A 22,495-nucleotide genomic window follows, 5' to 3' on the forward strand; every position below is an offset into this window, starting at 1 on the left:
CTAGTGGATATGGAGGCATTATTTGAACTACATATGGATGCTTTCGTAGCATACCGGTAGTATAAATGGTTTTAATGGGATCACAACATGCCCAGGGGTTGCAGATCATGCACATTCTTGCCTTACAGGTCTTCTGGCTTCAATCAGCACAGTAAGGCTGAGGTGGCGTGCAACTCTTAATCAAATAATGCCTTATCTAGATGCTCCATCTTGGAACCCAAAAATGCAAAACCACAACCAGGGAGTCCTCAATCACCAAGTCCAGACAAGATCCATTCAGCATTGCCCTTTGAATCTTTCCATGATTAACTCATCACACCTGATCTGAGAGAATAAGACCAGCACAGTCCATAGGTTTACAGCAGGCTGCTCTGGTCTGCAACTGGCTCTATGAACACAGTGTTTTCTGTGTCCTCCATATTCACCATTCCTAAGCTCAATAGAATAGTTTTTCTCAGCATGGTATATTATTATATTTTATATTACTCTACACAGTGGAGGAAGCGCATGGGTATATACTGCCAGTCATATCAGGAGAGCATGCTTCATGCAAGAACAGCTTGTATCTCCCCGGTACATGGCCAGGGAGAACACAGCTTGTAGTTCCAGTACATGGCCAGGGAGAACACAGCTTGTAGTTCCGGTACATGCCCAGGGAGAACACAGCTTGTAGTTCCAGTACATGGCCAGGGAGAACACAGCTTATAGTTCTGGTACATGGCCAGGGAGAACACAGCTTGCAGACGATGAGCAAAGGCAGGACCCTGATCTTATTTTATTTTAAACTTGTCTCTCAGTACTGTTCATGTTTATTTTTGTTTTATGTTACCTACAGCCAACAGTGCTGCAACTCGAAAAGACAAAGACAATCTGTGTTCATGTGTTCTTTGCGTAGGCCTATCTTGAGTTTTGTGTTTATAGTTCCTAAAAAGAGGGCATAGTTTCAAGGAAATGTGTGTAAACAATGAAGAAAAACTAACAGAAACATGGGCAGAAAGACTGAAAACATTACAAACTTGGTTTGGATGTCATAGAGGCCTACCAGCTGGACAGTCCTGGACCGTGACAGCCCACCCAAACCTCACTGCTCTGCTGCAGATCCGGGCTGTGGTTGCCCGGGCAACCCTCCAGCCAGAAGAGGCAGAGGGCAGCAGTAAGAGGACATGCTGGGGGAAAATCTTTCCTCCAAAGCCTGGAGCAAATTGAGATTGAAAGAGAGCCACAAAGAGGAGCTGTTTGCTCAGTTTATCAGCAACTTGGTCAGGACACTCCCCAAGCGCAGCAGGGCTTTGGCATGGCTACGGATACATCAGGTCCCGTTTGGGAAAGAGACGCACCCTGCTGGGCCCCTCACCAGCAGGGTCTGATACTCCGCCCCAGCGAAAGAACTGCTCATTTTCTGTCATGTACTAGAAGCACAGCCATCCGTAATGTGTCTGTGCAGCCTTACTCAATGTATGTTTGCGCTGTAACTGATAATCAGGAATAGAGCTAAACTGAATGTGCTATCCTGCTGTGCCCTACATCTGGCCACAGAACATTACTGGTAGCACACTGCTCTGCGTTCCCTATCCTCTCTGCTGCCCCACATTAACACTCCAAATTACAACTGAGTTGACCTACAGTAAATAGAAAAAAACAAGTAAATTAATAAATTATGCATAACCCATTGAACACAAAGCATGGCATCTTCTCATGTCATGTTTAATACAAATGAGTGGTGAATTTAATAATCTTATTTTCATGTCTCCTCTGGCTGGGAAAATGTTGCACAGTGTTTATCAATGTTTCCTACCAGCCTATGCATGGCAGAGGCAGTCCAGCCTTACACTGTTGTATCTGACATGATTGAAAAAAACATATATATATATATATATATATATATATATATATATATATATGTTTTTTTCAATCAAAAACATATATATATATATATATATATATATATGTTTTTTTCAATCATGTCAGATATATATATAGATATATATATATATAGTTAGTGAGCTAATCTGTGTGTGACAAGAGCCATGAGCCAAGAGCTAATCTGTGTGTGACAAGACATGAGCAAACCAGCATCAAGCTGATACTGCTACAGCTGACAATATGTATGTATGATAGGTAGCTACTGTGCACTATCCACGAGACAAGACATAACATGCTAATAACCTCCATATGTGAGAATCAGAAAAGATAGCAATAGAATAGTTTTGCTGTACAGACCTATACCAGCGATAACATTATCAGCTTGGAGTCTTTACAGGTGGCTACACTGATTTTTTGGTTCAAGAGTAGACATGAAACCATATGGTGCAGGTTTACATGGAAAATGATTGCTAAATTATTTTATTTTTCTTGGATGCAGATATGATCCATCTGTAAGCAGTAGTATTCATTGTGTAGTTACCTGTTGCCAGCAAGAAAGCAGCAGCCTGCCAACTGAAGGGGGAGACAAAATGGCAGCCATAGTTTTCATTAAATTCTTTTAATGTGCTATTGGCTAACATCGGTGTACATATGTTGTGATTAGCTGAAGTGTACTGGTTTTGTTTGATGCAGGAAGTTGAGGTAGAAGCAAAAGAAGATGAATAAAAATAATATGAAGAAAAGCAACAAGAACAAAATAACCCACTAATTGGATTTTTTGGTACGGCAATGTGAAGTTAAATGAGAGAATTGGTGTATTTACATCAAGTCAAGGTGAAGTTCATAAAGAGTGTATTTTCTGTATGTATGAATCATTGACCTTGAAGAAAAGTATACTCCCAATATCAGGGAAAGGCCAAATAAAGACTCCAGACAGCAGGGCATTACAGTCAAGAACATCCTTTTATTTAATCAGTTAAAAGTGCTGCTCTTTTCAAACTGTTTTTATTATTATGGAAAAGAAACTGTAATTAACACATGCATTTCACCTTGAGCCCTGGGGGTGTGCTTTCTGAGACATGGACACTGCTCTGGGCAGAGAGGGGCCGGGGCTGGCTGAGGATCAGTCTGTGCGGTGCTAAACAGAACCCGAAGGCAGCGGTGCTACACGCTAAATAAAAAAAATACCAAACAAATGGAAAAATGGACATCTGGCACAAAGCTAGGACAGGGCTGCTCACCATGGAAAGGGCCGTTTCCAAGCCCCTCGCCCAGCAGGAGAGGTCAACCCTCCGAGAGGCCCGGTCACTGCAGCTTTAACTGAGCCAGTCGCCTCTCACGACTAATACTGCTGCTGGCTTCACACAGTCAATCACAGCAAAGTAAACCACCCCCTGTAACCGGAGAATTATAGCTGTTGTTTTGCAGGTAGATGTATATAGTGCCGGATTTAACTCCACGGATCAAAGCTGCAGGCGGTAAGACCAGATAGGACAGTAGGATATTTTTTGTTCAAATTGTAATGTGGGGGGCTGGCATTAAAAGGTCCTTGTATGTGACTGTATTGGTTTGAGCTTCCACCCAGCCAGGCATTTGGTCAGTCTGTCATAAGGTGCTTAGAGTGGTTTCATTTATTAGATTATTTCAAAAATAAAATCGGTGTTTCCCTACAACCACTAAAAAGGTGCCATGCATTGTTTTAGCATCCGATTCTCATTACGACATCTTGCAAATGAAAAGTATATTACAACAAAAAAATCTTTAAACAAAAAAAGTAACAAATTGAAGATAAAAAAATCAAACAAGCAACAAAAAAACCCAATAAAAACAAACTGAAATTATAAGCTGTCCTCTCGTCTCCTATCCCAGCAGCCCCTTCACCCCCTTCCCTCCACCAGAGGAGTATCGCTGTGTGTTATTTCGTCCCCTGAAAGCAGACAATATGTCCTCAACCCGCCCGCCCCCCCCCACCCCGAACACAGAAAAATCCCCTCACACACCCTCCCCATGCCACCCCCAGGAGCCCACTGGTGTAACTTGTTCACGTACTTTAGCTGTTGAATGGAGAAGCTGAAGAGATTGGTATGGTATACATTGTGAAGCGCACAGACAAGAATAACATGTGAGCTAACTGCATTCTGCTCAGACAAAGTTTTTGCCATTTTTTTAAAACCCCCTCCGTTCAGAGAAGGGGAGAAACAGAGACAGACACACAGCTACAGACTACTCCAGTGTCCAAGAGAGGAGAAAAGCCAGAAGGAAGGAAAGAAAGAAAGCAAGAAAGGAAGGACAGATACATTTTTTTTTTGTTTTGCTTTTTTAGGTTTTTTATCATTTAACAATAAAAAGAACTAAATCACACCAATTTCCTTTAGTACTATATATACGGCTTTGAAAAGCTAGGAGAGGATATAGGACAGTAAGAAGGAGGGGACTGGTTTTTTAGAAGGGCGCTCTGGATTACAAGATGGAGTCTGTGAACAAAAGGCACTTTTAAGGGACAACCTTTAAATGCTCAGAATCTACACTACATCACAAAACACAACTTTATGTTCAGTTTTCATTTACACTCAAAGGCTGAGAGAGAAGGGAGGGGGGTTCCGTTTTTTAAAATAAATCTTTTGGGCTTTTAGTTCCCAAATGTGAAATGTGAAATTCAATTATCTCTCTCTTTTTTGCTTGTTGCCAATGCTTGCTCTGAGATGGGAGTCTACAAAATCTACCAAAACTCAGTTCACGTTTCACATCTCCCATCTCTCCAAGCATGTGTTCTTTAGATCAGTTTTCTGTTTTATTGGCACATTTTAAACAGGATTACATTTTTTGATGCATCTTCCTAATCAGGGAAGCTCTTGTCTGTGTCTCAGCGTGTTTCATTGGGGGACCATTTCAAATGTAAAAAAAAGATGGACAGGCAGTGTTCTTGTGGATGATATGATATGAGGAGGGCAGTTCTGGTAACAATGACTGATGGGTTGGGTACAGCTCAGATCATCAAACACTGCAGCACAACGCATGGGCTATGCTGACCTGGCTTTCATCACAGACACTTGACCCACTGAACTCTGGGATTGTTCACTCATGCCACTGGAGGATACGTTTAGCTTGCTATTGAAACAGTCTTCTCTGTTCTATTGTGTGGTTATGGGGGATTATAGCGCTAAATTTGCAAGCTCTCCTGACCTCTCTCTAAGTTGGGTAAAGGTTGAGGAAAAATGCCTTTTGTCACAACCTAGAAGTAGATGAACCCCTCCCCCCCTTAGTAAATACAAAAAGAGGAATAGAAGAAGAATAATGCTCTTTTCCTAAAATGTGCTTTATGATAACGCTTATTTTTGTTTATTATTTATGTATAATAGAGTTTGAATGTACTTTATGTCATAAAAAGCACCAGTTTCGTCTAGCAATATATAATTTCTTGATGTTTTGTAAAATTGTTCCTTCAGCCCTCCCACATTTTAAAAACAAATTATTACAAATAAAACATTAAAAAGGAAAAAAAATGAAACAAAACAAAAATTCAAAAAATTTTCCCCCAAACTTACAAAGACTGGGATTCTTTTTTTTTTTTCTCCGCTCTCGTATTTAGAGTCCCGGAGCTTGTGGACTTGAAACAAAAATATTTTTTTTTCTCTCTTTTCTTTTAACTTTCTTAAAAATCTCTAACAGACAAACACAATTATCTACCCAATGCATTGCACATGGCTCAATCGACATACATTATTTTTCAATAATAATACTTTCCATCCAAAAAAAAAAGAATAAACAAAACAAAGTAGGCTGTTTTACTCTTTTTCTTCAATTCTACCCTCAATTTTTTTCAAAGAAATGTTTTTTATTTGCCATGGAATTTTCTTGCTTTTTCTGCAGATTGTGGATATGTGTATCAGTGGGTCAGTACTGGTACATTTGAACAGATATTGAGAGATGCTGTCACTGACTGACAAAGCCAGGCTTCAAAAAATAACTAGACTGCCGTAGAGCTTATATAGCGAAAGAAAAGAGTATATGTTCATAAATATATATGTATATTATATATATGTATATATAAAGATGTTTGCAATCTCCTTTAGTGATCAGTCACTGGTTTAACCAGTGATTCTGAGACATAACATTTGACCATTCTCTATAGCTTATGTGTGAAAAAGAACCTGAATTCATGTTAACAAATTGCATAAAGGGAATACAGAGGCACTTCCATAGATTAAAAAAGAAATCACCATTGTCAATATAATCCTTATGCAGTGGAGCTAATTTTCTATGATGCTGAGGAGGCAGCAGTCTGTCCCTGCAATGAAAACCCACGGCTTGGCAGTCCAGTTATTTTGTGAGGTCAGTGGTTTGATTATTTTGCTTTTCATGAGATAAGCATTCAAAATTTCTCTCACACTAACAACAAATCTCAAATCAATGAAAAAGGCAGTTTGGAGAACTGAAAATAAAATCAAGGCTTCCCTACTGTGATTCAGGGTTATGTGTGTGTGTATGTGCGCGTAAGTGTGCGTCTGTGTGTGTGTGTGTGTGTGTGCGCATGTTTGATTTTCCTGTTGTGACTGTTTTGTTTTTGTTTTTGTCTTGAGTTAAGCTGTGCTGGGTACAGTAGTGACCGGTGTGTGGCTTGTGTGTGAGTTAAGCTGTTCTGGGTACAGTAGTGACCGGTGTGTGGCTTGTGTGTGAGTTAAGCTGTTCTGGGTACAGTAGTGACCGGTGTGTGGCTTGTGTGTGAGTTAAGCTGTTCTGGGTACAGTAGTGACCGGTGTGTGGCTTGTGTGTGAGTTAAACTGTGCTGGAAACAGTAGTGTGTGGTTTGTGTGTGAGTTAAACTGTGTGTAGTGTGTGGTTTGTGTGTGAGTTAAACTGTGTGTAGTGACCGGTGTGTGGTTTGGGTACAATGAGAAAGGCAAGTCAATGCAGGGCTGTGCTAGAGGTGGGTGTGTTTGTGAGAGATTGTGTTGGGCTGTTTGCTCTGTGGGTGAGTGGTGGCGACAGGGGAAGAGGAAGAGAGGGTAGTTTGGGGTCCCCTCTCTCTGAAACACAGCGATGGAGGGGGGCAGGGCAGGGCGTGGGGGCACGGGCGGATCACCGCGGTGACAGCCAATCGCTGTGTGGCCTGGGGCAGCGGCAGACAGCCCCCCCCAACCCCCCGAAAATAAACTATGATTCAACTCAGAGATCTCCCACTTTGTCCTCACAAAATGGAAAAAAAAAAAAAAATCAAAAACAGGCTTTTGTTCCACAGTTTCATCCAGTTCTTGGAACGTGGGCGTCTGGGAATGTAAACAAGTGTAAACGTTACTGGGGAGAAGGGGCGGAGGGGGGCTTCGTGAGAGCAGAGACCCCCCCTCTGTGTTCTGTAGCACACAGCCCTGGAGACCCCCGGTCAGGCTGCCACAAGCCCCACCTGTGTCACACATGTGATTGGCTGCCAGAGCAGTCGCCCCTGCGTCCCGCTGACCCCCGGCCAATCCCAGAGCTGTGAGAGGTGCTCCTAAGAGCATGTGGGAGGAGTCTGAGCAGATGAACTGAAAAAACCAAAACATGGATGTCTGAAGTGAGTTTAGAGTATGGTATCATCCTGCAAATTAAACCAAAAAAAGAACACAATAAAACTACGGTGAAGAGAAAATCTAAGGTGAAATAAACCCAATAAACCAAGCAAAAAATAAAATAAAACCTAATCCAGCATTGAAAAAAAGAAGAAAAACTCCAATCAGGACGAATGAAAGGAGAACCTGTGTGAGGAAGCTGCGGACACCTTGCTGTTCCAGTCTGGGCTTGGGCAGCAGAGGGGAGCCGGGCTCCGCTACTGCTCCTGGCTCTCTCCTGCATGCCCTACTTGCTGTGTAATGTTGGGAGATAGATGTTCTGCTGACCATAGCCGCGCCATGCCCTACTCAACGGCACGACACTACATGAGGAAAAGCAAGTACGAGACTTGCCTCACCACACGCACTGCTTTCCAGTTATTAGAAGTCAGTGGTACTGTACTGACGTCTAAAGACCAACTCTGGTGGGAGGAGAGAAGATCTGAGTGCAATGCAAGGCTTGGGTTAGTGTTCTGACATGCGCGTGTGCGTGCTTGTGTGTGTGTGTGAGTGTGTGTGTGTGTGTATGTGTGTGAGTGTGTGTGTGTCTGTGTGTGCGTGTGTGAGTGTGTGTGTGTGTTTAATGTTGTGTTGGAGGTGTAACTCCAAGGTGTGGCTGAGGCCCAGGGGGTCGTGTGTGTGCGTGTGTGTGTGTGTGTGTGTGTGTGCGTGTGGCTGAGGCCCGGGGGGTCGTGCCTGTGTGTGTGTGTGTGTGCGCGTGTGTGTGTTTAACGTTGTGTTGGAGGTGTAACTCCATGGTGTGGCTGAGGCCCGGGGGGTCGTGCGTGTGCGTGTGTGCGCGTGTGGCTGAGGCCCGGGGGGTCGTGCGTGTGCGTGTGTGCGCGTGTGGCTGAGGCCCGGGGGGTCGTGCGTGTGCGTGTGTGTGCGTGTGGCTGAGGCCCGGGGGGTCGTGTGTGTGGTGGTCTTGGCAGGGCAGCCCTGAGTGGTGGGGATGGGAGCAGAGCCTCACCTGCTGCTGGTGAGACTGTGTGCTTGCTGAGTGCACCCAGAGAGGGGGGAGGTGCCAGACCTGGCTGGCCGCGGCTCGGCTGATTGGTTGGAGTGAATGTTGCTATGGAGGCGTGTCGCTGCAGAAAAAAAGCTTTGTTTAATTAGGTTTGCTCTTTTAACATCATCGCTTTTTCCCCCCACTGATGTGCAAAATTGCTTCTATCCCTCATTTGTTCCAATAGTGCATTTGAGGAGGGATGTAATTGCACACGATTAGTGTTAACATGATTTGTTGTGGCGGGTTGTGGATGTGGCGGCACATTCCTGCTTTTGTTGGCTATGCCTCTGCAGTCACTTATTCTGAATTCAGCCAATCACTGTTTGACGGATAAGCAGAGATCTGTCAATTAGTGCAGGTGTCTCAACATTAAATGCCGCCGTGATTGGCTGATTAAAATGGGGTTCAGGAGTTCTTCTCAACTGCAGCGAAATATGACGTGCTGTTCATTCTCTCCAACCAATCACGTCAGGACTTGGTTGTTGGACGGTGGCGTATTTGAAGGGATGACAGTGAACAGCTAAAATGGTGCTACCCAAATACTGACTGTGTGATTTATCTCTTATCTGATTTTCTCAATTCGAGGTTCTTTTAAAACCTCGAATAGTAGTATTTCAGACCATAGTATTGTTTTATCTTTTGCACATGCGGGTTTTCAGGATTTTTCAGCCAGTGTGCCTCATTACTAAAAGGAAAAGAACGGGGAGATTTTCCGGTTGCTTTTACTGCTCTCCAAGATGGCTCCTCATCTTCCTCTTCCTCTTCTGAATGACATTTTTCTCATAACAATGTTTTTTCCTCTGGGGTTTTTTTTTTTGCTTTGTTCATGGAGCTGAGATTATTTTCCTGTTAAAATCATGCAGGTATTTTCTGTTTTTCATCTGTGCTAGAAGGGCAGGAGAGCGGTTTGTTTAATTTATCTTTAGATTTTCCATACAGAATTTTTGTGGTTTGCTTCACGCAGGTCTTGTCAGAGGAACCAAGACTGTAGAACAAAAAACAAAAACAAAAAAAAACAATTTAACAATTGAATCAACCAATTACAACTGGAGTTTTAGTGTACAAGGAATAAGAGACTATATACGATAATACAGTTTTCCCAAAATAATCTAAATGAAAAATACATTTTTAATGGACTAATATGAACTCTGTGTAGAGTAAAATGTACTTCATCCTAGAGCAAGGTACTTGGAAGTATGTGAAGTATTTGTATGAATTAAAAATTCAAATAAAATATTATAAATTAATACTCTCTGATGTAATATGCATTTTATTTATTGATGCTAAAATTAAATTATTTCAAACAGTTCTTATTTTGTCAGTAGAGGGCGGTCCTGCATCAGGAGTCTGGTGCAGTGTGTAAAATAGACTTGGCCCATTTCCTTCTTGGCAAATTCAAATATGTCAATCAACTTTCTCACAAGACCTGATGTCAAATGCTCTTCTTTTTACCTATTAAAACCTGTATCTTTGTAATCGTAAAAAGGTACTTGAAATTATGTCATCGTCATTGCTGACAACTACATTTGGTATTTTTTTCAAATAAAACTATTCAACTAACACAAAGCGAAATAGCTAAAATTAAGAATGGTAAGATTTGCAGACTCAGTTTGTGTTTCTGGGTTTTGTTTCACCGAGTGGACAGACAGTTTGTACCCGTTTCTTCATTCTAGTTCTCTCCTGTTCGGTACAAACTCAAAACGAAAAGGGTAGAGAACTCCAATCCTCTCTCAACTGGCACACATGAACATTCTAGAAGTCAAGTCCTGGAAACCCTGCAACTCTGGAGAAACAGCTTTTGTTTTGTTTGACTCTTGTAGGTCACAAAAAAAGTTTGTCTCTCCCTCCCTCCCTTTCGCCTTCTCTATCCCAGCAGTCACTGGACTGTTAACTCCTCCTTCTCTTCCAAACCTCTCTCTCTCCCTCTCTCTCTCCCTCTCTCTCTCTCTCTCTCTCGCTCTGAGAGTAATCCTTGGCAGTAGTGACCACCCTCTCTTCTTACACCCCCCCACTCCAAGTTCAAGTTCAACTGGCTATGACATCATGTCTGGTTGCTGTGGGCAACCAGACAGTCGGGACGTGACTTCTCTGAGGAGCGCACAGCTTAAACTTCTCTTTCACTCTCTCCCTCCTTCCCTAATTGTCTTTCTCTGGCCGCTGCAGGGCCGGAGCCCGGCCAGCAGAGGGCTCCTCTGCACAGCGTTTCTCGCTCCCGCTTGGCCGGCTGCCTGTTCCAGTAGCGAAGCCCTCCCTGGCTCTCACAACTAGCCTGTGCTGTGAAGAGTGCGGGCCGTTTAAAGACCCAGTACCTTTCCATAGACTCTAATTAATAAGTGTCTCGGTGGAACACGGGGGTGAAGAGGTCACCACTGTCAACTGCACATGCTCATAGAGTTAATGGTTTTCAAGCAACATTAGATAATGCAGCACATAAAACACAGCACTTTAAAGGACAGTGTGTATAGGTGTTTTCTTTGTATAGTTTGGCGGTGTATAAGTGGAATTACATTCTTATCTCCAGGGATTTTCAGCAGGCAAATATTTCAAAAGGGTGGGCGGCAGGGTATGCGGTGTATTAAAGTAGCTCTGTGGCTGCGTTCGGGGTTTGCAAGATGACAGATTTGTTAGACGAAGGGGGGGAAATGCAAGTGAGTTGGCATGGCTGTGTGTCACCCCCTGAGTGTCAGACACATCTGTGGTCCGGCTGTAGTGAAAGTGAGGGAGGTGGGAGGGAGAGAGAGGGAGAGAGAGAGAGAGAGAGAGAGAGGGACATAGAGGGAGAGAGAGGGAGAGCGAGAGAGAGAGAGATGGAGATAGAGGGAGAGAGGGAGGGAGAGAGAGAGAAAGAAGAGAGAGGGTGAGAAAGAGAGAGAGTGGGAGAGAGAGAGAGAGAGAGAGCGAGAGAGTGGGGAGGAATTGAGATTGGTTCCATGTGTGCTGGAGCTGAGCTGGCTCCAGGCAGTGTGGTTGGAGCGTAATGAGAAAAGTGCAGTCAGTAATGGAGGAGGGAGAAGACAATGCAGAGCTGGGGCAGAACGCTCCCAAATCAACTCCACAAGTGCACAGCCTAGGAGAGCAGGGCTGCCAAATGCACACACACACACACTCACTCACTCACACACACACACAAACACACACACACGCACACACACTCACTCACTTACACACACAAACACACACACACACTCACTCACTCACACACACACAAACACACACACACGCACGCACGCACACTCACTCACTTACACACACACAAACACACAAACACACTCACATACGCACACACACACACACTTGCAGACACATACACACACAAACACACATACTCTCACACACACACAGACACACTTCCACATGCATGCACACACACACATACTCACATATACACACATACACACACATTTGCAGACACATACACACATACATAAACACATACATTCACACTCACACAGACATAGTCACATGCACACACACACACTCACAGACACACACACACACACAAACACACACACACAGACACACCTGCACATGCATGCATGCACACACACACACACACACACACGCACACACACAAAGAGGGAGACCGGGAGAGACACACAGAAAAAGATAAAGAGAGAGGGAAGTATAAGTTCACTGTTGGCTTGACTACTTTTTAAAATAATTTGTAGAACAATATAATTGAAAACATAATTACTTAATTTATTTTACCCAAATTCCATTGGTAATCTGGTTAAATCGGATTAAATTGAGGTGAAAATATTTAACACAGATTTAAAACAATTAACTGCCCACTAAGAGATTTATTTCTGCTACATATCAAACACAGAACCTGACCTGCTGACAAAAGGCCTGCAGAGACATTTAAAACTCTCAAACCATCAACCTGTGACCTCACCAGCCACGATTATGATTTTACACCCTTAAATACACCCATGTCACCACAAAGAAAAGGATCAAACAGCATGTATCATTACCTGTAGCAGAACTCAAGGCCAAAAAACAACAAAAACTTCCACATCAGATTTAACCGGATGCTTCCCACACAGTCAAACATACAATAAAGTACTAATTTAATCTCACCTAATCACTCCTCTCAACACAGTAAATCAAACAGTGGGCTCACAGACTCCCCCTCTGCAGAACAGACAGCCCTATCCACTGCTACAGTCTCTGGATGTTTTTAATAGTCTAAAGCTAAACGTCTTCCTTTGAATGCATTTAGCTGTGTTTCCACAGCACATTCCCAGACAGTGTACAACGGACCAGGGACTGTATCACATCTCCAACTGGTCCTCAATGATTACTACTGTATCTCTATTTGGAATGTGGCATTATTGGTATTATTTTTTGGTATAGGATATTATAATGGCAATATCCATTGTTTTATGTTGCCACAGGTTTTACAGATCCATCATTACTCACCCTAATTCTCTCACAATCTTGGGTGTATAAACGTGCTGGAACCTTAAACACACTGTACAACAGCGGTGGGCAGCTGTGTATGCAGATTTTCAATTCCACTGATTACCTTGACTTAATTAGGTAATTAGCTGTATACGTCAAATGCCATTTAGACCAGTCTAAAAGGTTTCATACAGGTAAACACATCTAGGTCTAGCTGAGCTTATCAAGGAGCGCACTGTAACTGAAATGTAGACTTAAACGAAGGATTGGGTATTACATTTATATGAAATAAAAGCTATATTTGGCATGCAATTCAGAAACTGTATGGCCTTACCACCCATTACATTACATTAATGGCATTTGGCAGATGCTCTTATCCAGAGCGACATACAGTTGATTAGACTAAGCAGGAGACAATCCCCCCCAGGCGGGTTAAGGGCCCAACGGCTGTGCGGATCTTATTGTGGCTACACCGGGGATTAAACCACCGACCTTGCGGGTCCCAGTCATGCACCTTAACCTCTACGCTACAGGCTGCCCACCCCTGTCCTACACAAGGCGTTTCTTTAACAGAAGTCGAAAGCATCCCCCCTCTGCTAGAATATAGAACACAATATAATGACTGAAAGAGATAACAGAGGCAGAGGAACAGCAGAGAGAGCTGAGGGAAAGGAGAGAAAGAGGACAGAGGGAAGATAGGGGTGAAAAGGAAAGAGGGGAGGGAGAGGAGAAAGGCATTGAGGTGATAAGACAGCAGAGAGAGCAGGTTAGGGTGTAGCCGGGAGCTGCTGTAAATAAGCGTGTGTGCTCAGTCTGCCTGCCCTGTGTACATAAAGGTCACATTTCTGTAAAAGCAGGAGGAGGGAGAAGATGCTGGGGCAATGACTGCTGCTGCACAGAAGCTTTAGCATCAGAGTGTTAGGGACAGGGAGAGGCCTACCTGCGTCTGCTGGGGGATGTTCAGAAAGTTGTTGTCCCGTGATCCGATGCTGACAAACCTGTTGGGAGCTGTGGAGCCTGGCGAGGAGTATGCTACAGACACATACACACACACACACACACACACATACACACACACACACACACATACACACATACACACACACACACACAACACACACACAAACATACGCACACACACACACACACACACACAAACATACGCACACACACACACACATACACACACACACACACACACACACGCAAATATACGCACACACACACACATACGCACACACACAAACACACACACAAACATGCACATACACACATACACACACACACACGCATACACATACACACACAAACATACACACACACAAAAAAACATACATGCACACACAAACATACACACACACACACACACACACATACACACACACAAAAACATACATGCACACACATACACACACATACATAAACACACACACACATGCACAAAAACATGCATGCACACACAAACACACACATCCACACATACACACAAACACACAGACACAAAGCTGTCAGTCAAACTGGCCGGCATATCACCAGTGCAACTCAAAGCAAACACGCTACATTGTTGCCACTGGTATTTGTGTAATTACCAGATTGTGTGATTACTCATTTGAAAATGACTATAGTTCTATTATTGCTATCATCATAACAGGCTGTTCCTCACATCACCCTTATCAGTTATCAATGGTCAGTGACTGTAATCTCCAGCAGGGGGGGGGGAGGGGGTAGGGACAGCATGGCTAATGCAGAACTAGGGCTATGTTCACACCCCAGAGCCCAGGCCAGGCTGAGAATGAACTGGGGAGGGGCGGGGGGGGGGGGGGTTCTCCCAGGTCCTACTTCCCCAGGACCCTCTCCTGGGTCTGACTGCATTAGCATTACTACTCTACCAGGGTCAGCTATGTGCGGTGGGAGGGTACAGTAATGACGCTCTGGGGGAGTACAGGAGCGTATTCACTCCATACTGCGCGTCCCAGGAGAGCCAGGAGCTGCAAGAAGCGCAAACTTAGGGCAGTTGTGTTCACTGGACTCCGATAGTAGACTACTCCATGGAGAGACTGTCTCCATTACATACCTAGGCTTAATGAGGGGTGAGTTGGGGGTGGGGTTGAGGGAAATGGGAAATGGTGTGTGAGCGTGTGTGTATGTGTGTTTGTGTACGTGAATGTGTTTGGGCTTGTGTGCGGTTGTGCGTGTGTTTGTATGTGTGTGTGTGTGTGTGTGTGTGTGTGTGTGAGTACGTGCGTGTGTGTGCATGTATGTGTGTGTTTGTGTGTGTGTGTGAGTATGTATGTGTGTGAGTGTATGTGTCTGTAGGCGCGTGCATGTGTTTGTGTGTGAAAGCAAAAATATCTATGCAGGTCAGTGGCAGGGAAGGGCATTGACAGTAAAAGAAAATGGAAACACATTCCACGGGCTATAATATTAATAAAATAATTTCTTAAATGAAAAAAACAACAACACTTGTTTGGTGAGAAGGGGGTAAAGTAAAAAGCAAGCGACAGATAATAAAGAATAAAAAAAAAAAGATTTAAAGAATAGCGACAAGACAGAAAAGGACACAAGTGCTCCATCCAGTGCCCCTCTCATAGTGGGTGAGAGAAGCAGGTGCCTTTCCCATCGCCCGACTCACCCCATCAGTGGAAACGCCCATTTACTGAACGCACAGGCAAGCACACCCCAGCGTATCTGAGCTCAGCTCATCAAACGTCTGCCCTACATTCACTTCATCAACATGTTTAGAGACGTGATCGCCTTTCTGATGAATATTTTTCCTTGTTTTTTTTTGTTGTTGTCAGATTTGTGTGGAAGTGGCAGGGGGATTGTGGGTAAGTGGGGCATGAGGTTTTGGAGTCCACGCCAACTGCCCTAAATTTGTTCCTTTCAAAGCCACAAATTAAGAATAATAAAAAAAAACAGCTAAAGAATTTTTTTTTTTAAATGAAAAGAAAAAGGGGTTGGGGAGGGACACGACTCATTGCCTGACACAGACTCATTCCCAGTTTGGACTTTTTTTCATTTCAAAGCGAGTGGCAGGAGTCTGCTGCTTCTTTAGTACGTGTTTTTTCGTGTGTTTTTAATCAGTTTGTTTTTTCCATGATAGGGAACAAAACAAAAGAGGAAAATCAGAATGATTTCTCATGTGCCCCCTTGCGAGCCCAGAGATGGGGATGAGGAGCGGAACGGGCTTCCGGAACGCTGTCACGGGCACGGGAATCTTTACGGAATGGCCGTCTATGGGAATGGATCTGAATCTGAGCAAGGTGTTGTGGGATATGGGGGGGGGCGGTAAACCTGTCCCTGTATAACTGATAGCCCTGAGAGAATGCTGGCTTTCTGGTGGGGTGGAGTGGGTAGGGTTGGGTGGGAGGAGGACTGAATGGCTGGATCACTAACGGGGTTTCCATTTTGGTTGAGTTTGTTTTTTTTTTTTGCGTTTTTTTGGTCTGTGGCGTCACTTACACGGAGATGCGGGTGAGGTGAGTCCGCCGTCGGGGGGTGTGCTGCAGGGTTTAGAGTCGGGCATGGGGAGGGGCACTGGGCGGGCCACAGGGGGAGGTGGAGGCAGCAAGAAGGAGCCCGGCATTTTGCTCTGGCCGCTCCCGTTTGGCTGCGGACAACACAAACAGGGTCAGGGCGACAGTGACAACCCGCGCTCAGGCGGGCCAGCTCCGCAAGCGTGCTCCGGAAAAAAAAAGGCACGCAGATCCCGAACTCAAAAACTGCACTGAAAAACTGCACCGAAACAACGGTGTGCCTCAAACGGAGACGTGTAAAAAAGGGAATGAAAAAGAAAAGCACCCGCGAACGGAGTAAATGGGGGGTAAACGGAAAGTAAACAAGGCGTGAGCGGCAGAGATGGAGAAACTGGTTAGTGTGTTTCGTGGGGATAAGGGGGCGAGGATGAGTGCGCTGTTGGTGTACAAAAAAGGCAGGAAAAAACCAAAGCACTGACTGAAAAGGAAACATAACTGCAAAAACATGGACAGAAAACATAGAGTCGAACTCTGTCACTGATTGTGCGAGTTGGCGCTAATGATTATGTAAGACGCGAGTGGAAGGCGGCCAAAACGTTAACTAAACCAGAGAACAAAAAGACGGGCCAAAGTTGTGCTCTGAGAGAACAGCCTGAATAACAGGAAGAAGAAGAATCCAATCAAATGAGAACTCTCCTTGATCTGTGTGCCGTGACTGTCACACTCTTTACCAGTGAAAATCACATGGTTTTTCTGGGTCTCATCCATATTTCTCCGGCGGTGCCTGATGTGTGGAGCTTTGTGGATTTTCGGTTTTAAGAGCGAGGTCTTATTTGGGTCAGAGAGAGACTGAGGGAGGGGGCAGGGGGTGGCCATGGCAGGACTGGTCTCTGTTCTAACAGGTTAGTTGTGGGGACACTTTTAGAAGTATCATCTGCATTGTGGACACAGACATTTTGGAGGAGAATAAGTACAGTAGAAGCACAAAATGTCACCGTTCGGTGAAGTAATGTCAGTGTACTGAGTGTCACATGTTTTGTATCCTCTACCTAAATGGCTCTCACATCCACTTTCTCTCGCACTTGTCTCAATTTTATCTTCTATAACATTCATGTTCTAACAGTCTAACTGCAGTACCAGGTCCCAGAGAAAATCTGAGTCTACTGAAGCCTTGGTCACAAAATGAAGGCTCTTCTTTTGGGCCCAGCAAGTAAATACATTTTGGTCTGGGTGACATTAATCTAAATCCAAGCTTCCCAAACCTGACAAAAGTACCCATTTTGGGACTGGGTCACTGATACTATATATCTCAGCAGTTTGGTGAACAACAAACTAGTCAAAACCTGTATCCACTGCTTTTCTTATTTATTTACTGATACAGCCTGTAACTGATGTATTACTAAGTGCAAATAATGTACTGTACTGTAGTTATCATAATATTGTTTCACTGACTATCAGTGGCAATCTGAAAGTATTTTTGGTTGTCTACCCTGGTGTAAAATCCAGCTATGACCAGCTTTAAATACCAGCTACCATCTGTTTCAAAACATAGCTTGAGCTGGTCAAACTATGTTGAGTATGGAGCTGGCTTAACTGGTCAACCACCTACCAGATGTTTAAAAACCTAGCTTCAACTGTTTATTTTTCAGCAGGGCACGTTCGTGTGTTCCATGTGTGAGTGGTTTTGTAAGAATCCATAAGTTTGTGTGAGTGTGTTTCTGTGTGTTGGACTCTGTGCTTATTGTGTATTGTATGCGTCTATGTGCGTATGTACATACTTCTGTTGTGTGTGTGCTCCTGTGTGTGCTCCTGTGTGCGTGTGTGTGTATGCTTTCTTGCATGTATGTGTGTGTGTTGGGGCCTGTGCACACTGTATATTGCACGTGTGTTTGTGTGTGAGCCTATGTGATCTCTGTGTGTGTGTGTATGTGCGTGTGTGTGAAAAACCCTCCCCTTGCCCTTACCTGTCCGCTGGGCTGTCCCGAGCCGTCAGAGCAGACAAACTGCACAAACTCCTTTAGGGGGTCCTGTCCGGGGTGGTGGTGGTAGCGGATGGTGGGGTGGGTGAAGTAGGGGCTGGACTGCTGGATGATGGATGGGGAGGGGAAGTGCAGGGCCGAGGCAGAGGCACGGGGGCTCCCTGAGAGAGACACACGGAGTTAGCACAGCCTTCCTGAAACACACCGTCCTGATGCAAACCTGTGACGTCACGACTACCTCCGCAGCCACAAGCACACACGGCACCAGACAACACAACACGCACTCACACCGCATCACCCACTAAAACAGGGCCCATGACTTACAGGATGAAAGGCGGACGACTGACAACTTTTTGCAAACATTTTCCAATTTGGATGAAAATGGAAGTCACATTTCTCAAGGGCGTATAAAGCACAAAGCACTTGCTGTATACAAATGAGGAGAGTTATCAAGGGCTGTTAGCAACATCTGCTCTGATTTGTGCACATAAATCACCCGTCTGTATGTGTCTCTCTATCAGGCAACCTCTGCATGAACACACACCTCTCTCCCTTTCTCTCTGTCTCACACACACACACGCACCAAGATATGCATAATCACCCAGCCTAGTATGAAGTACGTTGTGTGCCTGGTGACAATCGATCTTTGTGCGTTAACGGCTACGATGTTTTCACCGGAGTATTAGAGCGCTACGGCGGGGCAAAGGAAAACAAACAATGCAGAAGACGAGCCGCAGACGTCAGTGACGGCGTTCGGCTAGCTGAAATCAGGAGCGCAGAATCTTTGTCTGTGTGTTGTACGCTTGGCGGCGTTCTCAGGCGCCTCAGTAATTTGGCACACAAATCGGCAAGCTGAGCTGTGAGGGTTTTCTGTGATGAGTAAAGTGTGTGTGTGTATGGGTGCGCATACGTGTGTGTACGTACGTGTCTATGCATGAACGTACGCAGGTCTCTTCTGTGAGGGGGGATTCAGTAATGTGTTGCAGAGAGAATGCTGGACAGTGTGTAATGGGATTCTGCAGCAGTTTGTGTGTCACTGGCTCAGCTCACTCCCAGACAAGCTGCATTTCAGGCCTATATAGCCTCCCAAACCATAAAAATATTCTCTCCCTCTCTCCTTCCCTGATTTCCTTCCTACTTGTCTCTCTATTTCTTTCTGTCTCTCTCTGTCTCCCTCTTTCTCTCACTCTCTCTATCCCTCTCTTTCTCTCAGTCTCTCTGTCTCTCTCTCTGTCTCCCTCTTTCTCTCTCTCTCTATCCCTCTCTCTTGGTTTCTCTCTCTCTTTCTCCCTCTCCCTCCCTCCTTAATCTCATTAGGAACTGGGCCAGGGCCAAGCTCACCAGGGTGCCAGGCAGTGTCCTCCCCCCTTTGCACACACAAACCCTCTCTCTCTCACACACAGACACAAACAAACACACTCACTAATACTGTCTGTGCACACATATATGGAAACCACATACACACATCCACAAACAAATACAATCACTTATTCTCGTTCGAAATGCACACACAGACACATACAAATAAAAACCATTTTTACCCTATTTACTGCAAGTAATAAAATTCAGAGACCTGCTCTGGGGGCTGCTTGGCATGGGAGTAATCTACTCCAGCCCAAAACTGAACGCATGTCATCTCGTTAAATGAATAATAACATGCTTTGGGAATATGATAGACTCATGAGTTGAAAATCATGAGTTTAAACTGAATGTGTTTATTTTTAACATAAAACCCTCAGATCCACTCACCCCAAAGTACAAAATGGACAAGTATGCAATGAGCAACTACATCCAAGCTTAAGTATGGAAGAACTTATTAAAATAGAAAGACCAACTCTAAATTTATTTAACAATCCCCAGGCAAAAGGTACATTATGTTCTAGCTGCTGACCAGAACTTCACTGCACACACAAGACACTAGCAAGTAAACTAAGTCAATATATGCACCAATGGAATCAAATGAGTCTGTGTCACTGTGAATGCAGGCCAGAGGACCAAAGGTACAGTCAACTGATCTTTAGCACAGAACCTTCATGTGCTGAAGAGAGCGAACACACTGTAGCAGGCTCTCTGCAAATAATGCCTTCCAGTTGGTCTAAAGGGATAATTTCAGCCAAAACAGAAATGTTGCAATTCACTGAGCAGAAGCTAGAAAGCCAAGCACGTTCAGTTGATTGGTTTATGACAGATGGGATGCATATTCCGGAGAAACTACGGGTTCTGTGGGAGCGTGTGTGTGAGAGTCCTGTGCGGCACTGTTCTGGCTCGGTCTAAGTGTGGGGGTTCAGTTCAGAAAGCATGAATGCTTGTTTGGAAAAAGTGAACCCTCTAACTGCAGATATCGCAACATAATGAAACCGTCAAGACAGCATTGCCTGTTATTTGCTGGTCTATCACATGAGTGACAGCGTGTCTTAAAGGAGGCATAGCCACAGACAAAATGGCTGTAGTGCTGTATATATGCTATATAATCACATTGGGCATATATAGATTTAAATGGTTTTTAATGCATCAAGAGAACTTTTCATTTCATCATGGGATGTTTGCAGGCCCCACACTGACACACATCACAACCCCATTGGGCAGACAAGAGGGCCGGAAACAGTTAGTCCTATACGTGAGACTGTCAAATGGCTCCAACACAAGAATGAGTTCAATGATGAAGGGCAGACAATGGGTGGTGATGGAGAAAAGCAAGGGGGAGATAGAAAATGAGATAGATGGGGAAGAGGATCTGCTGAAGATTGAGGCTGTTTGCCACGCTGACTGCACCCTAAACACCGCTGCTGTTTGCAGTGCTCAACAGGACCTCAGCCAAACGCATGTAGCACCACAGGCAAAAATCTGTCTGCACACCCCCATGTACTCAGCATATTATTAATTATCTAAACATAGGAGACTAGGCTTATCGAGGTCTGTCTAACAAATGTACGCTTTCAACCTAGCACAGATACTGTGGAAGTCTGGCTGATCAGAAACAGGACTGGTTCTATGGGTGCCTTGACCTGGTACAGCTGCTTTGTGCTAGCAGGCTAGCCCTTAGTTTTTTGGGCAGGAGGGTACCCGAGTGAAAGGTAAAGCAGAGCAGCTGGGAGCCGCTCTGCCGGGTTTGGCCATGCCCCGTTTCCGTTCACACAACAGCAGCGCCACTGGGAGAGCATGGAGTAACTGTGAGGACTGGAGGAGGAGGAGGAGGAGGAGGAGAAGGAGGAGGATCTCACAACGCAGGGGAGCTAACGCTCAAACTAGGCCGGCTAATTTTGAGGAAACAAAGGAGGGGGTGAAAACACGGGGTGGGATCTGGTGTGGGTTTTTTTACCTCAAGCCTCTCTTTTCTCCCTCTCAATTCGAAATCCGAAAGGTGTGAGGGGGGAGGGGGTTTTTAAAATCCGATTTCAGACACACCCGGGAGCCCTGTGTTGGTTTTTCGTCCCCTCTGCACCCCCCACCCACACCTCTCCCTCCGCGTCGGGTCTCACCTGGTCTCACGCCCGCCAGCACTGGCAGCGGGTGGTGGGTGAACGCCATGCGGGGCGATCTCGTCTGGGCCGACAGCGCGCTGAAATCGAACTTTCCCGGCTTCTTAAGAGAACCAGGCGAGGACAGTCCTGGCAAAAATGGATCAACAAATGGCAGAACAAAGATGTGGGTTTAATTCACAAGCTTTGGATTGGCTGCTCTTTAAAATGCACTTATTAGATTTGCTTTTTTTTGATGGAACTTAATTGATCTGGTTATGATTTTGTGATTTCAAAAAAAAATCAATGGATTGCTCCATTGATTGTCTCGTCTATTGATTTCTTTGCTTTCTCTGGTGTTACGTCTTGATCTGGGTTTCTCAACTCCGGTCCAACGGATGGCATTGGAATGTAATCCTATCAGCATCTCATCATGTTTGTTTTTACAGCTTTGATGGTACAGTCCAGGAGGCCATTTTGTGCCAAATCTCCAGGATTATTTGACAGCTGAACAAAGACGGTCGGGTTCGGATTGGAGGGTTTTTGAATGTGAGAACAACCACCGGGGTGGCAGAGGAGTTGAGAAACCTTCCACCTCCTCCATCTTCTTTCTGTCCTCCTTCCTGTCTTTAATTCTCCTTCTCCTCGCCGTCCCCTCCCACACAATCTCCCTCTCACATCACAAGAAGGACACAGCTGAAGGATTTGTGGGTTATGTTCG

The 22,495-nt window shown here is 44.7% G+C and overlaps 1 protein-coding gene across 17 annotated transcripts in view; it reads right to left on the reverse strand.

Moving 5' to 3' along the window:
* Positions 1-3,951: 3,951 nt before the first annotated feature.
* LOC133122141 (nuclear factor 1 X-type) overlaps positions 3,952-22,495 on the reverse strand; it is a 142,549-nt gene continuing 124,005 nt past the window's right edge. For 7 of the 17 annotated variants that reach the window (XM_061231890.1, XM_061231892.1, XM_061231885.1 and 4 more), the window contains 5 exons: positions 21,796-21,924; positions 18,302-18,477; positions 16,324-16,471; positions 13,802-13,893; positions 3,952-9,442 (listed from right to left, as the gene is read on the reverse strand). In XM_061231890.1, the coding sequence (XP_061087874.1) occupies positions 9,428-9,442; positions 13,802-13,893; positions 16,324-16,471; positions 18,302-18,477; positions 21,796-21,924 (560 nt within the window). In that variant the 3' untranslated portion in view covers positions 3,952-9,427. The remainder of the gene's footprint in view (positions 9,443-13,801; positions 13,894-16,323; positions 16,472-18,301; positions 18,478-21,795; positions 21,925-22,495) is intronic. The other 10 variants (XM_061231900.1, XM_061231895.1, XM_061231902.1 and 7 more) reach the window with 6 other exon arrangements.

This window comes from Conger conger, chromosome 2 (assembly GCF_963514075.1).
Source record: "Conger conger chromosome 2, fConCon1.1, whole genome shotgun sequence".
Taxonomy (NCBI): Eukaryota; Metazoa; Chordata; class Actinopteri; order Anguilliformes; family Congridae; genus Conger; species Conger conger.